The sequence below is a fragment of the Takifugu rubripes genome, chromosome 19, assembly GCF_901000725.2.
Source record: "Takifugu rubripes chromosome 19, fTakRub1.2, whole genome shotgun sequence".
Taxonomy (NCBI): Eukaryota; Metazoa; Chordata; class Actinopteri; order Tetraodontiformes; family Tetraodontidae; genus Takifugu; species Takifugu rubripes.
Genome location: NC_042303.1, coordinates 6,082,878 through 6,102,599, shown reverse-complemented (window position 1 = coordinate 6,102,599; position 19,722 = coordinate 6,082,878). Strand labels below are relative to the sequence as shown.

The window sequence follows — 19,722 nt, the reverse complement described above, 5'->3', positions numbered from 1 at the left end:
TTTCAAAACAGTACTAAATGGTAATGGAAGCATTTTAACAATCATTTTTACAGAAAATAAGTTAATAATTACTCTGTCTTAAGGAGGATGACTGAATAATGTGCACAGTGCAGTGCAAGACAGAATAAAGGTTTGATAAGTGTTGTTGTTTTGTTTATTCACTCATAATTATACATAATGCAAATGAGTCTGTTGACTTGTCACATTCTTTGGTTTCTAATCAAGATGAAGCAGAAAACAATTGTTATTGGAATATTGCACATGGAATCTTGAGACATATACACAGAATAAGAATCTTAGGTCGATTAACAGTTAACACCCTACAATTCAAAGAGCTCCTCCTGTCTCACTTGGGTGAACAGCCAGTCATAGAGACTGATTACTGAATCTGCAATAGATTCCACAATTTTATTAATGTTTGTCAAATACCACATTTTGTAGACACATTCTCCAAGTAATACAATGACAAAAATGACCAAGAAAGTAAAGAAGATGCGGTCTACATAAAAGTTAGCCTTTTCTCTGAAGGTCCATTGCTCCCAAGGCAGCGCATGGCGAGCTTCAGAGTATTTTCCAAAATGTAGCAAGGCTTTCTGTTCATCCATCTCTTCTTCTGGAACTTCTAAGTCTTGGCCACCCTCTGATCTGTCTGTGTCAGCCATTTTGTAGTTTTTTGATGCTAAAAAAAAGAAAATCTCTGCATCTTATCTGTCCAAATGCAACCTTTATTACTTAATATAGTAAAAGGCCCTATCTGTTGTAAACCTTTTCTAAATGTTATTGCTTCTTACCTCAGCAAATTCCAAGGTCAAGTGAAAAAAAAAAGGATGCACAGACTAAAATGCAGAATCCTGGGTTTTCTTTCTCTCTCTTTCTGTGTTCAAGCTCACACCATGATTAGGTTCCTTTAGTAATACTTTATGCAGTATGGATGCCTCACTAAGATGGGATCTGGGGATTAGATCAGACTCAGCAGTTTAAAATCCCTCGAGAAAGGACAGAGGTGACAGATGGTAAAATGTGCACTGATATATCTATAAGAGCGGTACAGCTAGGGTTATTGAAATCACAACATACAAATCTCATAGCATACAGAACCTAAAATATTCACAGTTCTTTTGGCCTCAAATATTACCAGTACATGCGTTATTCTATCTCATATTGGGCCTTTTTGTCCCTATGGAGTGAAAGTACATGGATCGAAATCAGGAGAAGTCAAAGTGATGACAAAGCAGATGTGATGCCACTTTAGCAAAAAGCTTTACTGCAGGAATAAATCACTTCAGCTTAATGCTCCATGGGTAATTTCCCACTACAGATTCAAAACCTTTTCCAAGCTCTGCTGCAGCTCGTTGAAATACCCAAAGACAATCTTCCTTCCTTTAAAAAGGTGTATTGTTTTCAATTTGTTAGATCTGTATTTGAATAATGCAAAAGCAACCAGGAAGGTTTAAAATAAAGGCTGTAGTAGCATTCCCTGTCATTGACTTCATATAATTCAATATGAATCAATTAGTCTAAGAGTGCAAACAAAACATGAGTGGTTCAGAAATCCAATGAAGATATGTCTGTGTGCTCAAAAAAAGCAATACTCTATTTGTCATGTACCACTAAAGATTTACAGGCATTTTCTCTGACAGGGCATGTGTGGTGGTAGGACATGGCGTAGGATCGGCAGGTTTACATAACAGAAAACGTCGGGTGATCTGAATTAGTAGGACACGGAACTGTTTTATCTTGAATGCATAAACCATCGGATTGAGCGCTGAATTGACATGGGACATAAAAATGCCTACATACATTACATACTTAGGCACTTCACAGTTTTTGCAGAAGAAGTTAATGCAGTTCATGATGTGTATTGGCAGCCAACACAGAGCGAAGAGGAACACCACCAAGGCCAATGATTTTGCAAGTTTCAGTTCCTTGCGATAATACCTCTCCCCATCTGCAGTAGCTTTGGCACGTCGGTTGAGCTGCCGCCGGATCAGCCAGAACACTTCCGCATACAGAGCAATCATGATGGTCAGAGGTGCAACCACCCAACCAAAGAAGTTGAAGTAAACCATGTAGTCCATTCTCATGACAACAGTAAACTGGCAAATGATTTCACTTGAAATACTGAGGTTTTTCTGAGACTCATGATTATTCCATCCAAGCATCGGAACCAATCCGGTCAGGAAAGACAGTGTCCAACACAGGCACACTGCCACGTTTGCCCTCCTCTGTGTCACAATGGTGCTATACCTGAGCAAGACACAGACAGTTTTTCATCATTAAATGCATGTTGTTGTTCATAATGAATAACATTAATGGCATACCATTTTATCTTCTGAGATCTCAGTAGTCAACAAACATATACAATGTACTATATGGACAACTGGAAGAATCTCCCCAACAAACTGCCAATGTCAGTTAGATAGACAGACAGGGCAATTTAATTTCCTTAAAAGCTTTTCGTGTCCAGCCTGTTGATTTATATCAAACCAGGCAACAATATTTTTTACAGTGTCAGGCACAGATAACCTTCTTCAAGCACCGTTTTTGTTTAGGGCAACATGTTTAGACACACACACACACACACACACACACACACACACACACACACACACACACACACACATACACACGCACACAGGCACATACACACACACCTGACCTTCTATCTTTGTGAGAAGATTATTTACATGTCACTGTTATGAATTATTTTCGTTTCTCACCTGGTGGGAATCTTGACACGTAGATATCGGTCGATGGCAATGGCCAGCAAGGAAAGGATAGAGCACTGGGTGATGATCAGCAGCAGGCAAGAAAGGAGGAGGCATGTGTAGAACTGAGTGTTGAAACCCTGACTGATGATAATCGCCAGGGGGATAACCAAAACGCCCACAGCGATGTCAGCCACGGCTAACGACACGATGAAACAGAAGGTGGTGTTCTGTAGAGTCCGGTTCATACACACGACCAGCACCACCAGAACATTCCCCAACACCGAGGCCACAGCGATTGCTGTCTCAATGGAGATGTACATCATATCCACTTTCTCCCGAGGCTTGATACCAGGAGAGGAAGACATTTTCAAAAGTCTTGCTTACCTTTGCTCAAGTTGTAAGAAAACAAAAACAGCAGTTTGACACATTTAGCCTCCACGTTTGTATTATTAAAAACATATTTTTCTTAGAGTCTAGCTGAACAAGCTCTTATTATTATGAATTATGATCATGGGAATCAACTGATACTATAATCCATGGTCCAGCTCTGTGCTGTACAGCAGTGCATTTACTATTCTACATCCTTATGCTCAGTCTTCCTCACTCCCTCACTAGTCTGAAAAAAAAGCCATAATATCAAGGGGAGGGACTCAGATTTCTGCAGTATCTCTGTTTCCCCTCTATATCCAAGATGCTTTCCACTGAAAAAGCAGAATGAATTCAGTATGAACACAGTGAATTTTTCATAATATTTGATCAAGGATTTTAAATGATTGAAATTTCATTATAATCACTGTGTAAGATAGTTCAGGGAACACAATATTTCCTCTTTTGCTGTAGGTTTCAGAACAGTTGTTAGATCCCATATTTGTCCTTAATGTTAGGATGAATGACGTTAATAATATTGATGCAAAGTGCAAATAATGTATTATTTTGATGAACAGTATAATTAGGAACTGATTTAAGTCATTATTTGTTGTAAAAATCATAGACACAGAAATTGTCCCTGTTGCAAATGGAGTTTGTGTCCTTTTAAAACAGTTGTTTTTCTGTTCAATCTACATATTGTTCTTTACTGAGTATGAACTTGATCCAAAGGTTCAGTTACTTAGATTAATATAATTAAATTGTCTTAATGAGCACGGATGGATTTTGGCTGCAAGTACTACTGAGCAAGCAATCGATGGGTGTCGGTGATGGTCGTCAGTGACTTCATCTGTTTTAAGATTTAGTGTAGCTGTGTGCTTGTACATTTAGTCTGATCACTTTGGCAATGACTCATGTTGTTGAGGGGCATTTTATAAATGAACACTTTTAAAATAAAGATAAAAAGCAAATAATTATTCTTTACCAAAGTATATCTACAGAGTCAAATATACATATTAGAATTAATTTTCCCTAACAGATATTCATTATCTGAGGACACCCATTGGTAGTACAAGAGACTATTTTCTATCAACAGAAGTAATTAATTTGATTAGGACCTTGCATAGTTCCACTTGCCACAGGGATTACACCACAGCCACACACATACACACATACACACCTCAATCACCAGATCCAATTACCAAAATTATTCCCAACATCCTCACCAAGTTTTCCGACTGATTCTAAAATTCCTTTCTTGCTTCTTGATGTGTATGGTATCTTCGTAATACAATTGATGTCTGTCCGTCTGCTTGGGACTGGAACAATGCCAGTGGATCACTTGGTTTTGTTGGAATGGGGCCAGGGGTGAAGCTGTAAGCAAATGAGAGAAATGTGTGTCCAGGTGGTGATTTTCAAAATTCAAAGTGTTTTCACGCATGAAGTCCATAGCATCTTTGGCTTTTCATTTCAACTCAAACGTACTTCAAAATGGTATGATCTTTAATACAAACAGGATGAAATATTTCAAAATCTTTCTAGTATATACAATCTTACAATCTATACTATACCATACTACACACCCCCACGCACGCATGCACACACACACACACACACACACACACACAGCTTGCGGTGCCTCCTTCCTTCAGACTCGGGTCCAGAGGCTTGGGAGTCTGAGGGTTCTGCGCAGGATCTTAGCTGTTCCTAGGGCTGTGCTCTTCTGGACAGAGATCTCTGATGTGGTTCCTGGTATCTGTTGGAGCCATCTACTCAGCTTGGGTGTTACTGCCCCTAGTGTCCCAATCACTGCTGGGACCAATGTTGCCCTCATACCCCACATTCTCTCTATCTCCTCTTTCAGCTCTTCGTATTTATCCAGCTTCTCGTGTTCCTTCTTTCTGATGTTGCTCTCACTTGGGATTGCTACATCTATCACCACCACTGTCTTCTGGGGTGTCTCCTACCTGAACCCTGGGACCTCCAGTCCATACTCAGTGTAGATGTTCCTGTAAACTATGCCAGCCACCTTGTTATGCCGCTCTATGTATGCCTTGCCTGCCACCATCTTGCACCCTGTTGTGATATGCTGGGCTGTCTCAGGGGCGTCTCCACACAGCCTACACCTGGGGTCTTGTCTGGTATGGTAGACCCTGGCCTCTATTGCTCTGATGCTCAGGGCCTGTTCTTGTGCAGCCATGAGTAGTGCCTCTGTGCTGTCTTTCAGTCCGGCCTTTTCCAACCACTGGCATGTTTTCTCGATATCAGCCACTTCCTCAATTTGTCGGTGGTACATACCATGCAGGGGCATATCCTTCCATTATAGCCCCTCTGGCTTCTCCTACTTGGTGGGATTTTGTTGCCTGAGGCATTCACTCAGCAGTGGGTCAGTGGGGGCCATCATCTTGATGTACTCTTGGAGGCTTGTTGTTTCCTCCTGGACAGTAGTTCGGACACTTACTAGTCCTCGGCCCCCTTCCTTTCGCTTCGTGTACATCATAGCATCAACCACCCAGTCTTCTATTGAAACATTGGAAGGGAGATCAAGCAGTGGAACATGGCCATTGCACAGCTCTCTTCACTAGTATCGGGACTGGATGGTTTGATTCTTCTTCTCTGAGCCTGGGTCACAATGCAAACCAGATGAAAAACCAAGTGGCGTGGTGACACTTTCCTGTGTCTTAATTGGCTTGGAAACAACAAAAGGTGATGTAGGAACAGTCGCCCACGCATGACTCCCAGCCAGATCATTGCCAAGAATCATTGAGAAACTTATTGGGGGTAACTCTGGCCAAATATCAACAGAAACAACACCTGCAGCAGTTCACTATTAATTTCCAACAGATGTCATGCCTTGACCAAACCCAACTCCATTCTCTTCATCAGTATACCACCTACAGTGGTGGTCAAAAGTTTACATACACTTGTAAAGAACATAATGTCATGGCTGTCTTGAGTTTCCAGTTATTTCTACAACTCTGATTTTTCTCTGATATAGTGATTGGAACAGATGCTTCTTTGTCACAAAAAACAATCATGAAGTTTGATTCTTTTATGACTTTATTATGGGTAAACTGAAAATGTGACCAAATCAGCTGGGTCAAAAATATACATACAGCAATGCTAATATTTGGTTACATGTCCCTTGGCCATTTCTACTTCAATTAGGCGCTTTTGGTAGCCATCCACAAGCTTCTGGCAAGTTTCTGGTTGAATCTTTGACCACTCCTCTTGACAGAATTGGTGCAGTTCAGTTAAATTTGTTGGCTTTCTGACATGGACGTGTTTCTTCAGCATTGTCCACATGTTCTCAATGGGGTTTAAGTCAGGAGGAGTTTAAGATGTGTGTTTGGGGTCATTGTCCTGTTGGAACACCCAACTGCGCCCAAGACCCAACCTTCGGGCTGATGACTTTAGGTTTTCTTGAATAATTTGAAGGTAATCCTCCTTCTTCATTGTCCCATTGACTCTCTGTAAAGCACCAGTTCCATTGGCAGCAAAACAGGCCCACAGCATAATACTACCACCACCGTGCTTGATGGTAGGCATGGTGTTCTTGGGGTTAAAGGCCTCACCTTTTCTCCTCCAAACATATTGCTGGGCATTGTGGCCAAACAGCTAAATTTTTGTTTCATCTGACCACAGAACTTTCCTCCAGAAGGTCTTATCTTTGTCCATGTGATCAGCAGCAAACTTTAGTCGAGCCTTAAGGTGCCGCTTTTGGAGCAAGGGCTTCCTTCTTGCACGGCAGCCTCTCAGTCCATGGCGATGCAAAACACGCTTGACTGTGGACACTGACACCTGTGTTCCAGCAGCTTCTAATTCTTGGCAGATCTGCTTTTTGGTGCTCCTGGGTTGACTCTTCACCCTCCTGACCAGTTTTCTCTCAGCAGCAGGTGACAGCTTGCATTTTCTTCCTGATCGTGGCAGTGACAAAACAGTGCCATGCACTTTATACTTCCAAACAATTGTTTGCACTGTTGCTCTTGGAACCTGCAGCTGCTTTGAAATGGCTCCAAGTGACTTTCCTGACTTGTTCTCTTTTTCAGATCTGTGCTGAGCTCCTTTGACTTTCCCATTGTAGTGTTTGTGAGTGTTTTTATCCAATGAGCCCTTTTTAAATGGCCTCAGAGAAGTCACCAGCAGTAGTCACTCATGATCACTCACAAGAAGTTAAGAGGCCATGCTATGAAGCTCATGTCATTGACACAACTTTCTAAGTCTCCAAAATTGCTCATTCATGTTGCTGTATGTATATTTTTGACCCAGCAGATTTGGTCACACTTTCAGTTTACCCATAATAAAATCATAAAAGAACCAAACTTCATGAATGTTTTTTGTGACAAAGAAGGATCTGTTCCAATCACTATATCAGAGAAAATTCAGAGTTGTAGAAATAACTGGAAACTCAAGACAGCCATGACATTATGTTCTTTACAAGTGTATGTAAACTTTTGACCACCACTGTATCTGAGACTTTGATGAGAAAGGTAACACTGTGTCCAAAATAAAGGATTGTTTAGCACCGTTTTCATTCAATACCTTGATCGGGACATGCGTATTACTACCCACTAGTGATACCACAGCATTCATGATTGAAAGCCATCTCGACCACCAAAAATTAGAATCTTCTCGAGTAAGTCAATGAGATTTTGATCCACTCAATCAGTTTTTTCAGACACTATACAAAGCATAGCCAGAGCATGTACTGCCGTGTGGTGCTTTATTTTACCGTGCAGTAAAGGATCTTCTCATAGCTTCAGATCATGGACTGGTCTCTATGCTGGTTCTGCTGGACCTCAGTGCTGCTTTTGACACAGTTGATCACAGCATCCTGTTACATAGACTGGAACATGTGATTGGGATTTAAAGGGACAGCACTAGACTGGTTTAGATCATATTTATCTGATAGATACCAGTTTGCTCATGTCCATGGTGTTCCCTCCTCATACAGTAGGGTTAGCCATGGGGTTCCTTAAGGTTCTGTACTTGGACCAATCCTCTTCACCTTGTACATGCTTCCCTTAGGGAACATTATTCGGCAGCATGGGATAAATTTTCATTGTTATGCTGATGACACTCAGCTTTATTTATCCATGAAACCAGAGGAGACAGAGAAGTTAGTGAAGCTCCACACCTGTCTTAAAGTCCTGGATGTCTTCAAATTTCCTCCTCCTTAACTCAGGAAAACCTGAGGTCATGGTGTTTGGTCCTGAACCTCTCAGGGATAGATTAGATCATATGATCACTCTAGATGGTATATCATTAACATCTAGTCTCTCTGTGAGGAATCTAGGAGTAACCTTTGATCAAAATCTCTCCTTCAACTCACACATTAAATTAGTCTCTAGAAGTGCCTTTTTTCACCTGAGGAACATCACAAAGATCAGGAAGCTACTGACACGGCATGATGCTGAAAAGTTAATTCATGCTTTTGTTACTTCCAGGCTGGACTATTGTAATTCTTTATTATCAGGGTGTCCAAACAACTCTTTAAGAAGCCTCCAGTTGATCCAAAATGCTGCAGCCAGAGTTCTGACAGGTATTGACAAAAGAGATCACATAACTCCTGTAATGGCGTCGCTTCATTGGCTAAATTTAGAATAATTTTTAAAACCCTTCTTTTGACCTACAAGGTCCTCAGAGGCCTAGCTCCATCCTACCAGGAGGAGCTAGTGATACCTTATCAGCCCAATAGACCGCTCCGCTCTCAGAATGCTGGTCTACTTGTGGTTCCCAGAGTCTCTAGGAGTAGAATGGGGGGCCGAGCATTTAGCTACCAGGCCCCCCTGCTATGGAACCAGCTCCCTGTACAGGTACGGGAGGCTGACTCCATCGCTGCTTTTAAGATCAAACTTAAAACCTACCTCTTTGAAAAAGCTTATTGTTGTTAATTCTGTACTTCCAGTTACTATCATAGATAGTAGACAAATGTCATAGACATGCTGTTATAGGCCAAGGCTGCCGGGGTCCGGAAACATGATCACCTGACAAGCCTCTGTCACCCCACTGGGTCATGGTTTCCTCTCCTCTCCTTTCCTCTCCTTTCCTCCTCCTCATCAAGCAGACTAGTTATGATGATTCCTGTGTAGTTTTTCTGCCCCCCCCCCTCTATTTATTTACAGGTATCGCTGCCTTTGGAGCTGCATGACGACCTCCGGCCCCGCTGACCCATTGTATAGTGTATTTTTGTGTGTGTTTCTGTGCTCTGTGCCTCTCCTCTCCTGTCCTCTCTTCTCCTCTCCTCTCCTCTCCTTCTCTCTCCTTCTCCCTCTCCTTCTCCTTCTCCCTCTCCTCTCCTCTCCTCTCCTCTCCTCTCCTCTCCTCTCCTCTCCTCTCCTCTCCTCTCCTCTCCTCTCCTCTCCTCTCCTCTCCTCTCCTCTCCTCTCCTCTCTCTTTACCCAGCCGGCCATCAGCAGGAGGGTCCCCCTACATGAGCCTGGTCCTGCTCAAGGTTTCTTCCTGTTAAAGGGGAGTTTTTCCTTGCCACTGTTGCTTGTCTGGGGTTAGGCCCTGGGATTCTGGAAACCGCCTTGAAACAATTTTGATTGTATAAGACGCTATATAAATAAAGATTGATTTGATTTGATTTGATTTGACACTGACCTTTCCAGTTGCCCTCAACATGAAAATAGTGATACACCCTTGATCCTCCTTGGTGCTCTGCTGATGCAGACTTAGGAGGAAGACTAGTCCTCACCATTGTGAACATCACTATTATCCACTGCTTTATATTCCACTTAGGGTGCCTTACCAAACCAACCTTCAGTGCAAGCACAAAATCATCTGCCATTATACACTGTAGTATTGACAGACCCTCCAAATCTAAATTTCTTTGCATCTGCAAAATGCTCAAACAGGATGAAAAAAATGCCTGTTTCACGTTCATTTAATATTTGCAGCAAAATTTAAGGGTCAACAGATCATACTCGCAAGTCTCAGAGCCATTAGATGTAGATCTTTCCCACTGCATCCTAGACCTCAATGCCAATAGAAAACAGTGTTCACCAAAATATGCACTGAGGCAATGACAAACCTTGTGTCCGAAAATGTCCTCACCTGACTAAAGACTAAAAGCTCTTAGTAGAGCTCAGCCCTTGTCTTTGTGTATTACTAGTGGTGTTTGTTTATGCACTGAGAGCCTGAAAGCCCAGCAATACAACGACAAAGTGGCAACTCCATTGCAGCAGCGGATGTACCCCCATGTGACGACTCTTCCTGCCATTTTCTCACCATACTGGTCCCAAAAATAACAAATGGAGAAATCTTAATCACAGAGTGCATAAAACAGTAACACCATTTTATGATTAGCACACAAATACATGATCACGACACAGAAATTGTCTGACAAATCCACACAGGGACGGTCCCAAAATGGATGCATGTTTAAACAAAGTTACTTCCATTAAATCAAACAACTAAATGAGACAAACCAGATTAAGTGACACAACTAGCTATTTACATTATTCTGTAAGCATGTGTTGGTCAGATTTAGTTTTACTTTGTTCCCCTGCCTTGTTTTTTATTTTTACTTTTTTGTGCTCATTTCCCTCATCTGTGCAGGCTGGGTGTGGCAGGCAGATTTCTCTAACCCCTCCTCTTGAGTTCCTTGCCTGCTGCTCGTCAGCTCATCGGGAGCAGCTGTATTTATCTCCGGCTCATCCTCTCGTGCTCTACCAGTTCGTTGTGTAAACGTCAAGTTGTAATTGTGTACTGGCTGCTCATTCTTAATGTGAGAAGCTAGTGTTTAGATTTTTGTTTCTCTGATTGCCTTTGTTTTTGTTTCAGCAGCCACACTCAGACTGGTTTCCTGGGGACAGCGTGCTCACATTTGGTCTACACCTGCAAGTTTTGCTTGGTGCTCTTTTTGTTTCGAATAACCCTTTTTTGGGAAAGGACTTTTCTGGTCATGGTCTGTATTGTGGGCCTAATGGGCATTATGGGCCTCCTGTTGGGGTTCTGCCTTAACACATTTATCATTTATGCAAAGAGTGTGTGAGTGTAAACTACACGTGTGGAATACCAAATGTGTATCAGACAGAGAAGCATAACTACATTGAATCAGTGAGCCATGTCCTTTGTGAAGAGAAGTAGAGAGACTGCTGAGGCTTAAGTAACTTACCGGTAAGCTCGCAGGGCCCAGGTGTGCAGACAGGTAGGGAGGAGCATGACAATGGCACTCACACACCTAATAATTGAAATATGTTCAACTAAAGATAAAAATAAATCACTGTAGGCCTTTAAAAAGCCCAAACAGAAAAAAAGAAAAAAGAAAGAAAGAAATGGTATTTCCGGATCACACAAGTCCACTATACAGTATTCTCACAAAGATCTAAATACTATCACTGATGTATTAAATGAAGAACTTTGTATCTGTTTGGTTTGAATCCAAATAGATATAGAAATAGATAAATTATTTCTCAGTATCCAAAAGTCTTGTTTGACCTTTAATCCTACTCCTAAAATTGAAATAGAATATTTAAATGTATTTCCTTGGCATATTTCATGATGAGTCTTTTTTCTAGAAACCTCATATTTGGCAAATAATAAAAAAAAAATAGCCCAAGACATTGGAATACTGGGGACAAAAAGTCACCTGATCGGCTCTGACATTGCCATTATATTATATTATGCAATGTCTATCCATGTATAAACTACTGTAATTTCACCTGGGCCAGCACTTTCCAAGCTAGACTAAACTCCATATAACATCTTCATAAAAGAGCAATAATAATGTGTGCTCATCAAAGACCATTATTTCTAGTGTTTATCAAATGAATCATCTTGGATTAGTCTACTCTGGTCCTCCAATAAAAAATCCTCCCAACATCCTTTCATAATACATTTGCATACAACTATCAATCCCATACCTATTCCACACATAGCTCTTGCCACCTTTGACCCATTTATTATTGTACTTCCCTATCAGTTCTTTAAACTTTATTGGGGGCCAGAATATGGATGCTATTACCTGTAGATTTATTTAGCTTATCTTCACAGCAATTTAGAAGTGCACTAAAGTCACGTAAAGTCATGATCTGAGGCTTTTTCAGCACACACAGGCAGCACAAACCTTGTGTCAAAGTAAGACAGTATACATGCCTCAAGAAAGGAAGTGTTACTTCTGCCTTCTGAGCTACAATTGATTTTTAAAAGAAAGTAGCAACAAACCTTTAAAAACCTGAAAAAAATCATCAATCCATAATCTATAAGAATCTACAAAAGTTATACCGGTGCTAAGAAAGTGAGTATGAAAGTAAAAGCTGCAAATAGGTTAATGATAAGGATATGATGCACAGCTTTTTTTTTTTTTTTAACCAGTCATTGTCAAGAGAATGAGTGTTTTGGACTTCCTCAAAGACAAGTGGACTGATACGGAAACGGCCCAGCACAGTCAGCATCAGACTTGCATTGAGGCAGCTATTGAAAGGTTCGACAGAATGAACACAGAGGCAATTATCTACACTTTACTAGAGGTTGTCATCGCTGTTTGCTGCTGTCTTGGTAATATGATGGTGGTTTTGGCACTGTGGGCGAGTAAAAGTATCAAACAGCCGACCTTCTGCCTCATTGTCTCTCTGGCTGTGGCGGACTTCATGGTTGGCTGTGTGGCCATACCACTTGCTGTGGTGGTGGATGGACACATGCAGACTTCATTCTACATTTGTCTCTTCCAAAGCTGCGTGGTCATAACATTGACCCTGGTCTCAATTTTGTGTCTCATGGCTATTGCAGTGGACCGATTCCTCCGAGTTTACATCCCCCTCAGGTAAGATTTTTTAACTTGCTTTTCTCACAATGGAATTGTATTAATGACCCAATCCTTTGTAAATACAGTGCAATGTATTTCATGTGTTTTTCTTTGATGTGAACATACACCAATCATAGTTTTTTTTCTATTTCACTGAGGTAAAATCAACTCACCACATGTCATTGTTTAACTAACAACAGCTATATTTTGATTTTATACCTATGTCAGCTTTTGCTGCTCTTCTTTTTAGGTACAAACGGACAGTAAAGCAGAAGCATTCTTGGCTTGTAGTGACAGGATGTTGGCTCATTGCCATGCTGTTGAGTTTTATTCCAATGTTTGGCTGGTACAACCACGAAAACATGCCCAAATCGGCCAACTCTACTATTGTCTGCCGGTTTATAACGGTGATCCCCATGTCATACCTGGTTTATGTCAACTTTTTCTTATGCACTCTCCTCCCTCTGTTGGTGATGACCGTATTGTACGGAGCCATTTTCTGTACCATCCGAGGGAGCCTACGGGAGAAACCAGGCAACAAAGTAACAAATGAATCCCGGACTTACCTTCGGAAAGAGAAACAGCTTGCAGGATCGTTGTCTTTGGTCTTGGCTCTGTTTGTCATCTCTTGGCTCCCTCTTCATGTGATGAACTGCATCACTTATTTCGATAAGCCAGAAGCTGTGATTGACAAAGCCTTCTATGTGGGCATCCTGCTGTCCCATTTCAACTCTGCTGTAAACCCTGTTGTATATGCGTTCAAAGTAGAAAAAATCAAAAGAGCATACCTGGGCATCTGGAGATGGTTTATTACACGTGGTGATGATAATCAAGCACCCCAGATAATTCAGACGACAGAAAATAATTTAAGTAGTAATATGAATAATGGGGTTTAAATGGTGGGGAGAAGCAAAACTCTTCATTTCACTGTAAATAATGTTTATAATTATTGAAGAATTGCATATGCGTTGTATGTGAATGTTCTGTCTTAAGTTCTTTAAATTTAAGAACTTCTTTCCGCTCAATATTTTTCAGGTTAGTAGTAAAGGTTGTAAATTTATTTTCAGTTTTTTTTGGAAAATTCATAAATGCAACATTGAAATTACTAATAATAACTTTAAATGTTTTTGATCTTTATGCTCAACAAGGATAAAGTTTTTTCTGCCAGTGTTTCTGTTATGTATTACTGTTGAGAACATGGATGCTGTACAGTTTTTATACCATTGATGTTTATAATCGTTCAATATAGAAGATTAAAGAGATTAACCATTTGTTTTACTTTACTTCCTTGTGCAGATAACTTTGACTTTAGTTTTGTTTTATGAACATTTAATTGTAAAGTTTTTACAATGCCGTAGTCATCCTTACATCCTTCCATCTGAGCTGAGTGCTGGTGCCGCAGTTATCACCATCACCTCACATGAAGAAGGTTCTAGATGCATGTTGAGCGCATGTTCTTACCCCGTCTGGGTTCTTTCCAGATACCCCAGCTTCCACCCAGAGACAAAAAGACTTGCATTTGGGGAATTAGTGAAGTCGCTACTCTAAATTGACACTAGGTTAGTGGTGTGTCTTTACATGTTCACCCTGCTATTCTAACTTTAGACTTATTATTTTTCCCCTAGCAAACGCTGCACCATTCACTGCAAAGCCCAGCTATTGAGCAAGAAGCCACAGAAGAGCTTAGGTCTCATCCTTTCTCAGTGACTGTGATGGTGGGGTTTGGGGAAGTGGTGAACCACAAAATATGTCACTTGAAAACAGGCTCACATTTATTGCTGATATCTTATGGCATCATTTGTCCTAGTTGTAGCATTTCTGTAAATGTTGCACAAATGCACCTGTATCATTATTCAACGGTTGCTTTAAGGTAGAATACATTGTTTTTTTTCTGTAATGCAGTCTTGCTTTCGGTTAAAGTTGCCATATATTTCTGTTCCTCTTTCATAACTGGGAATGAAAACTGTCTCTGACAGGACATCAAGTCATCCTATGGCTTACAGAGCTCTGTGCAGCCCACTCTTCATATATGAACAGCTCACGGTTTTCTTTAGCACATCCCAAAGATCCTCAGTGGAGCTGAGTCTTTATACACAGCATATGAGTGTGACAGATTGAGTTATAAAGAGCCTTATACACAGCCTTAACATGCTCCTGATTCTTATGTCTTGTGCTGAATAGAGGCATCCTTTTTCCAATCATTGATCGTGTTGATGCAAAGCTGCTCACCACAGCAAAAGAAAGGGAATTGTATTCAAAACACGCTTTGTTTGCTTGCTAAAACAAAGTTTACACTTTATTTTGATAATTAGTTTAGATTTGACTGCCAATCACATTCACAAAATGCAAAGTAAAGATATTTTTTACTCTCTCTATTATGATGTTATGTATATCATAATATATTTGAGTGGAAAAAATTAAAAGACGTTTTTAATCTATCGACCATCGTGTAATTGTAGTTCAATCGCTGCAAATTACAAACAACACTGTCCAACATCGGAACCTTCTGGATGGGCAATGGTGAAGAAAGAACCCGCCACACTACCTCTGATTCTCTTGGTGAGTTTCCTCCTGTGGTTAATCGAATGTTAATTGATTGAATGTAGGACTTATATGGGCTGATGCTAGCTCAATAATTAGGGAAAAGTTTAATTTTAATCTTAACTAATATTATTGTACGAGATTGATTATTTCTAGACGTATTCTGAGATTCCATCCATCCATCCATCCTCTACCGCTTATCCGGGGTCGGGTCGCGGGGGAAGCAGCCTAAGGAGAGAAGCCCAGACTCCTCTCCCCAGCTACCTCCTCCAGCTCATCCGGAGGGATCCCCAGGCGTTCCCAGGCCAGTCGAGAGACATAGTCTCTCCAACGTGTCCTGGGTCTCCCCGGGGGTCTCCTACCGGAGGGACATGCCCTGAACACCTCACCAGGGAGGCGTCCAGGGGGCATCCTGACTAGATGCCCAAGCCACCCCATCTGGCTCCTCTCAACGCGGAGGAGCAGCGACTCTACTCCGAGCTCCTCCCGGACGGCAGAGCTTCTCACCCTATCTCTAAGGGAGAGCCCAGCCACCCTACGGAGGAAGCTCATTTCAGCCGCTTGTACCCGTGATCTTGTTCTTTCGGTCATTACCCAAAGCTCATGGCCATAGGTGAGGGTAGGAACGAAGATCGACTGGTAAATCGAGAGCTTCGCCTTTCGGCTCAGCTCTCTCTTCACTACAACGGACCGGTGCAGAGTCCGCATTACTGCGGATGCCGCACTGATCCGCCTGTCGATCTCCCGCTCCATTCTTCCCTCACTCGTGAACAAGACCCCGAGGTACTTAAACTCCTCCACTTGGGGCAGGATCTCCTCCTTTACCCGGAGAAGGCACTCCACCTTTTTCCGGTCGAGAACCATGGCCTCGGATTTGGAGGTGCTGATTCTCATCCCAGCCGCTTCACATGCGGCGGCGAACCGATCCAGTGATAGTTGGAGGTCACGGGCCGATGACGCCAACAGGACCACATCATCCGCAAAAAGCAGAGACCCGATCCTGAGGTCACCAAACCGGATCCCCTCAACACCATGACTGCACCTAGAAATTCTGTCCATAAAAATTATGAACAGAATTGGTGACAAAGGGCAGCCCTGGCGGAGACCAACCCTCACCGGAAACGAGTTCGACTTACTACCAGCAATTCGGACCAAACTCTGGCACCGATCGTACAGGGAGCGGACAGCCCGTATCAGCGGGCCCGACACCCCATACTCTCGGAGGACCCCCCACAGGACCCCCCGAGGGACACGGTCGAATGCCTTCTCCAAGTCCACAAAACACATGTGGACTGGTTGGGCAAACTCCCATGCACCCTCGAAGACCCTGCTGAGGGTGTAGAGCTGGTCCACTGTTCCACGCCCAGGACGAAAACCACATTGCTCCTCCTGAATCCGAGGTTCGACTATCCGGCGGACCCTCATCTCCAGTACCCCTGAATAGACCTTACCAGGGAGGCTGAGGAGTGTGATCCCCCTATAGTTGGAACACACCCTCCGGTCCCCCTTCTTAAAAAGAGGGACTACCACCCAGGTCTGCCAATCCAGCGGCACTGCCCCCGATGTCCACGCGATGTTGCAGAGTCGAGTCAACCACGACAGCCCTACGACATCCAGAGCCTTAAGGAACTCTGGGCGGATCTCATCCACCCCCGGGGCCTTGCCACCGAGGAGTTTTTTGACTACCTCGGCAACTTCAGCCCCGGAGATACGAGAGCCCATCTCCAGGTCCCCAGGCCCTACTTCCTCACTGGAAGGCGTGTTGGTGGGATTGAGGAGGTCCTCGAAGTATTCCTTCCACCGATCCACAACATCCCGAGTTATGGTCAGCAGCACACCATCACCACTATACACAGTGTTGACAGTGCACTGCTTCCCCCTCCTCAGATGCCGGCTGGTGGTCCAGAACCTTTTCGAGGCCGTCCGAAAGTCGTTCTCCATGGCCTCACTGAACTCTTCCCATGCCCGAGTCTTTGCCTCGGCAACCGCCGTAGCTGCACTCCGCTTGGCACGCCGGTACCCATCTGCTGCCTCAGGAGTCCCACAGGCCAGTAAGGCCCGATACGACTCCTTCTTCAGCTTGACGGCATCCCTCACCGCTGGTGTCCACCAGCGGGTTCGGGCATTGCCGCCACAACAGGCACCAACCACCTTGCGGCCACAGCACCGGTCAGCTGCCTCAACAATGGAGGCACGGAACACGGTCCACTCGGACTCAATGTCCCCCGCCTCCCCCGGGACATGGTCAAAGCTCTCCCGGAGGCGTGAGTTGAAGCTCCTTCTGACAGGGGACTCTGCCAGGCGTTCCCAGCAGACCCTCACAACACGTTTGGGCCTGCCAGGTCTGTCCGGCATCCTTCCCCACCATTGGCGCCAACTCACCACCAGGTGGTGATCAGTTGACAGCTCCGCCCCTCTCTTCACCCGAGTGTCCAGAACATGCGGCCGCAAATCCGATGACACAACCACAAAGTCGATCATCGATCTGCGGCCTAAGGCGTCCTGGTGCCAAGTGCACATGTGGACGCCTTTATGTCTGAACAAGGTGTTCGTTATGGACAATCTGAGACGAGCACAGAAGTCCAATAACAAAACACCACTCGGGTTCAGATCAGGGGGGGCGTTCTTCCCAATCACACCTCTCCAGGTCACACTGTCATTGCCAACGTGAGCATTGAAGTCACCCAGGAGGACGAGGGAGCCCCCAGAAGGGGCACTCTCCAGCACTCCCTCTAAGGACTCCAAAAAGGGTGGATACGCTGAACTGCTGTTTGGACCATAGGCACAAACAACAGTCAGGATCCGTCCCCCCACCCGAAGGCGAAGGGAGGCTACCCTCTCATCCACCGGGGTAAACTCCAATACACAGGCACTGAGCTGGGGAGCAACCAGAATTGCCACCCCTGCTCGTCGCCTCTCACCATTGGCAACTCCGGAGTGGTAGAGAGTCCAACCCCTCTCAAGAAGACTGGTTCCAGAGCCCTTGCCATGCATCGAGGTGAGGCCAACTATATCTAGTCGGAACTTCTCAACCTCGCGCACCAACTCAGGCTCCTTTCCCATCAGAGAGGTGACATTCCATGTCCCTAGAGCCAGTTTGTGCAGCCGGGAATCAGACCGCCAAGGTCCCTGCCTCCGGCTGCTACCCAAAAGTATTCTGAGATTGTTTTTTCCTTATTGCTTTCATTGTAAAACTTAATGAAAGCTGTTTTTTCTGGGATTTAACATCAGCATAGTTAGCAGGGCTTGGTCACTGGCTTTTACTACCCAGTGTCATGCTTTTTTTTATGTAAATAAAGAACACACCTTTTTATTCGTCTTAAAATAGACAGTCCGAGAGGTCACACAAAGTTGTAACTTTAGCTACACCTATTTTATTTTTTCATGTATACTTGTACGGTGGGACATTATTATTATTATTATTATTATTATTATTATTATTATTATTATCATCATGCCAGATGCTTTATATATATATTTAAGATACAAGACATTTCAAAGCTAAACTCATGTCAGAGTATTGACAATTTACTTCCACAAGATGGCACTACAGTCACCACGTCACTCTTGGCTGTGCGTGTCATTCCATGCATACATTGTACCTCTCAAGGAAGGTAATAGACTGTATAGTTATCATCTGAGTAGGATCCAAGCCATCCCACAAACTATACAACCTACTACCTCACCTTGCTAGGCTCAACTTCAGCCATCTCTTTATACCCTGAATAGCAAAGATTTACATTCCAAACTTGGGTAAATGTTGCAACAAACCAGTAACAGTCCACATTTTTGCTTAATCTGTGGAGCTCACCATGGATGTCCTGCCTTTGACATTGCAGTGGGTCTGTCTGTCTCCTTAGGAAAGACAGTAGACTGTATAGTTATCTCAGAGGGAGGACTTAAACCCCACAACTATTCAATCTACTACCTCAGCCTTAAGGACAGAAACTGTACAGAAGTCTTGTCTGGTCTTGTACTATGGAAGAAAAAAAATAAAGATAGAGTGAATAACTTAATGTCATATATCACATCACACCGTATAACTTTAGAAGTAAAATGTTTTCATGTAGTCACATAATTTTCTTGATGTGAATGAATGTGTGGAATATAGCATATATTCTTGAACTGATACCTGTAAAAATGTGTCTTAATTCCTTGCATATTAAAGCCAATGGACACATCTGTGAATGTGGACTAAATAATTTGTACAATCCAGAGAACATTTCCCCACATATTGTGACCTTCACTTGTGTTGTATATGTGTGTTTGTGTGTGTGTGTGTGTGTGTGTGTGCGTGCGTGCATGCGTGCGTGTGTATAAAACCACTTGATTGCGACCTCTGAAAGATCAAAT

The 19,722-nt window shown here is 43.0% G+C and overlaps 2 protein-coding genes across 9 annotated transcripts; one reads left to right on the top strand and one right to left on the bottom strand.

Moving 5' to 3' along the window:
* Positions 1–150: 150 nt before the first annotated feature.
* Positions 151–13,367, bottom strand: LOC101075254 (adenosine receptor A1-like). 8 transcript variants are annotated; one of them, XR_965310.2, is made up of 4 exons: positions 7,810–7,868; positions 2,721–4,451; positions 792–2,247; positions 151–679 (listed from the first exon to the last, which is right to left on the bottom strand). XR_965310.2 is itself a non-coding variant. In XM_029826356.1 (4 exons), the coding sequence occupies exons 3-4, from the start codon at positions 3,074–3,076 to the stop codon at positions 1,611–1,613; spliced, it is 993 nt and encodes a 330-aa protein (XP_029682216.1). In that variant the 5' UTR covers positions 3,077–4,451; positions 11,200–11,315; positions 13,254–13,348; the 3' UTR covers positions 151–1,610. The 8 variants fall into 8 exon arrangements, 7 of the variants coding, with proteins under 7 accessions (XP_029682216.1, XP_029682218.1, XP_029682219.1 ...); XM_029826356.1 differs by lacking the exon at positions 7,810–7,868 and adding exons at positions 11,200–11,315; positions 13,254–13,348 and having other exon boundaries at positions 151–2,247; XM_029826358.1 differs by lacking the exon at positions 7,810–7,868 and adding exons at positions 11,200–11,265; positions 13,254–13,305 and having other exon boundaries at positions 151–2,247.
* LOC101066824 (adenosine receptor A1-like) lies at positions 12,447–15,151 on the top strand. The gene is made up of 2 exons (XM_003973114.3): positions 12,447–12,846; positions 13,079–15,151. Exons 1-2 carry the CDS (start codon positions 12,518–12,520, stop codon positions 13,722–13,724), a joined length of 975 nt encoding a protein of 324 aa, XP_003973163.3. The 5' UTR covers positions 12,447–12,517; the 3' UTR covers positions 13,725–15,151.
* The last annotated feature ends 4,571 nt before the right edge of the window (positions 15,152–19,722 follow it).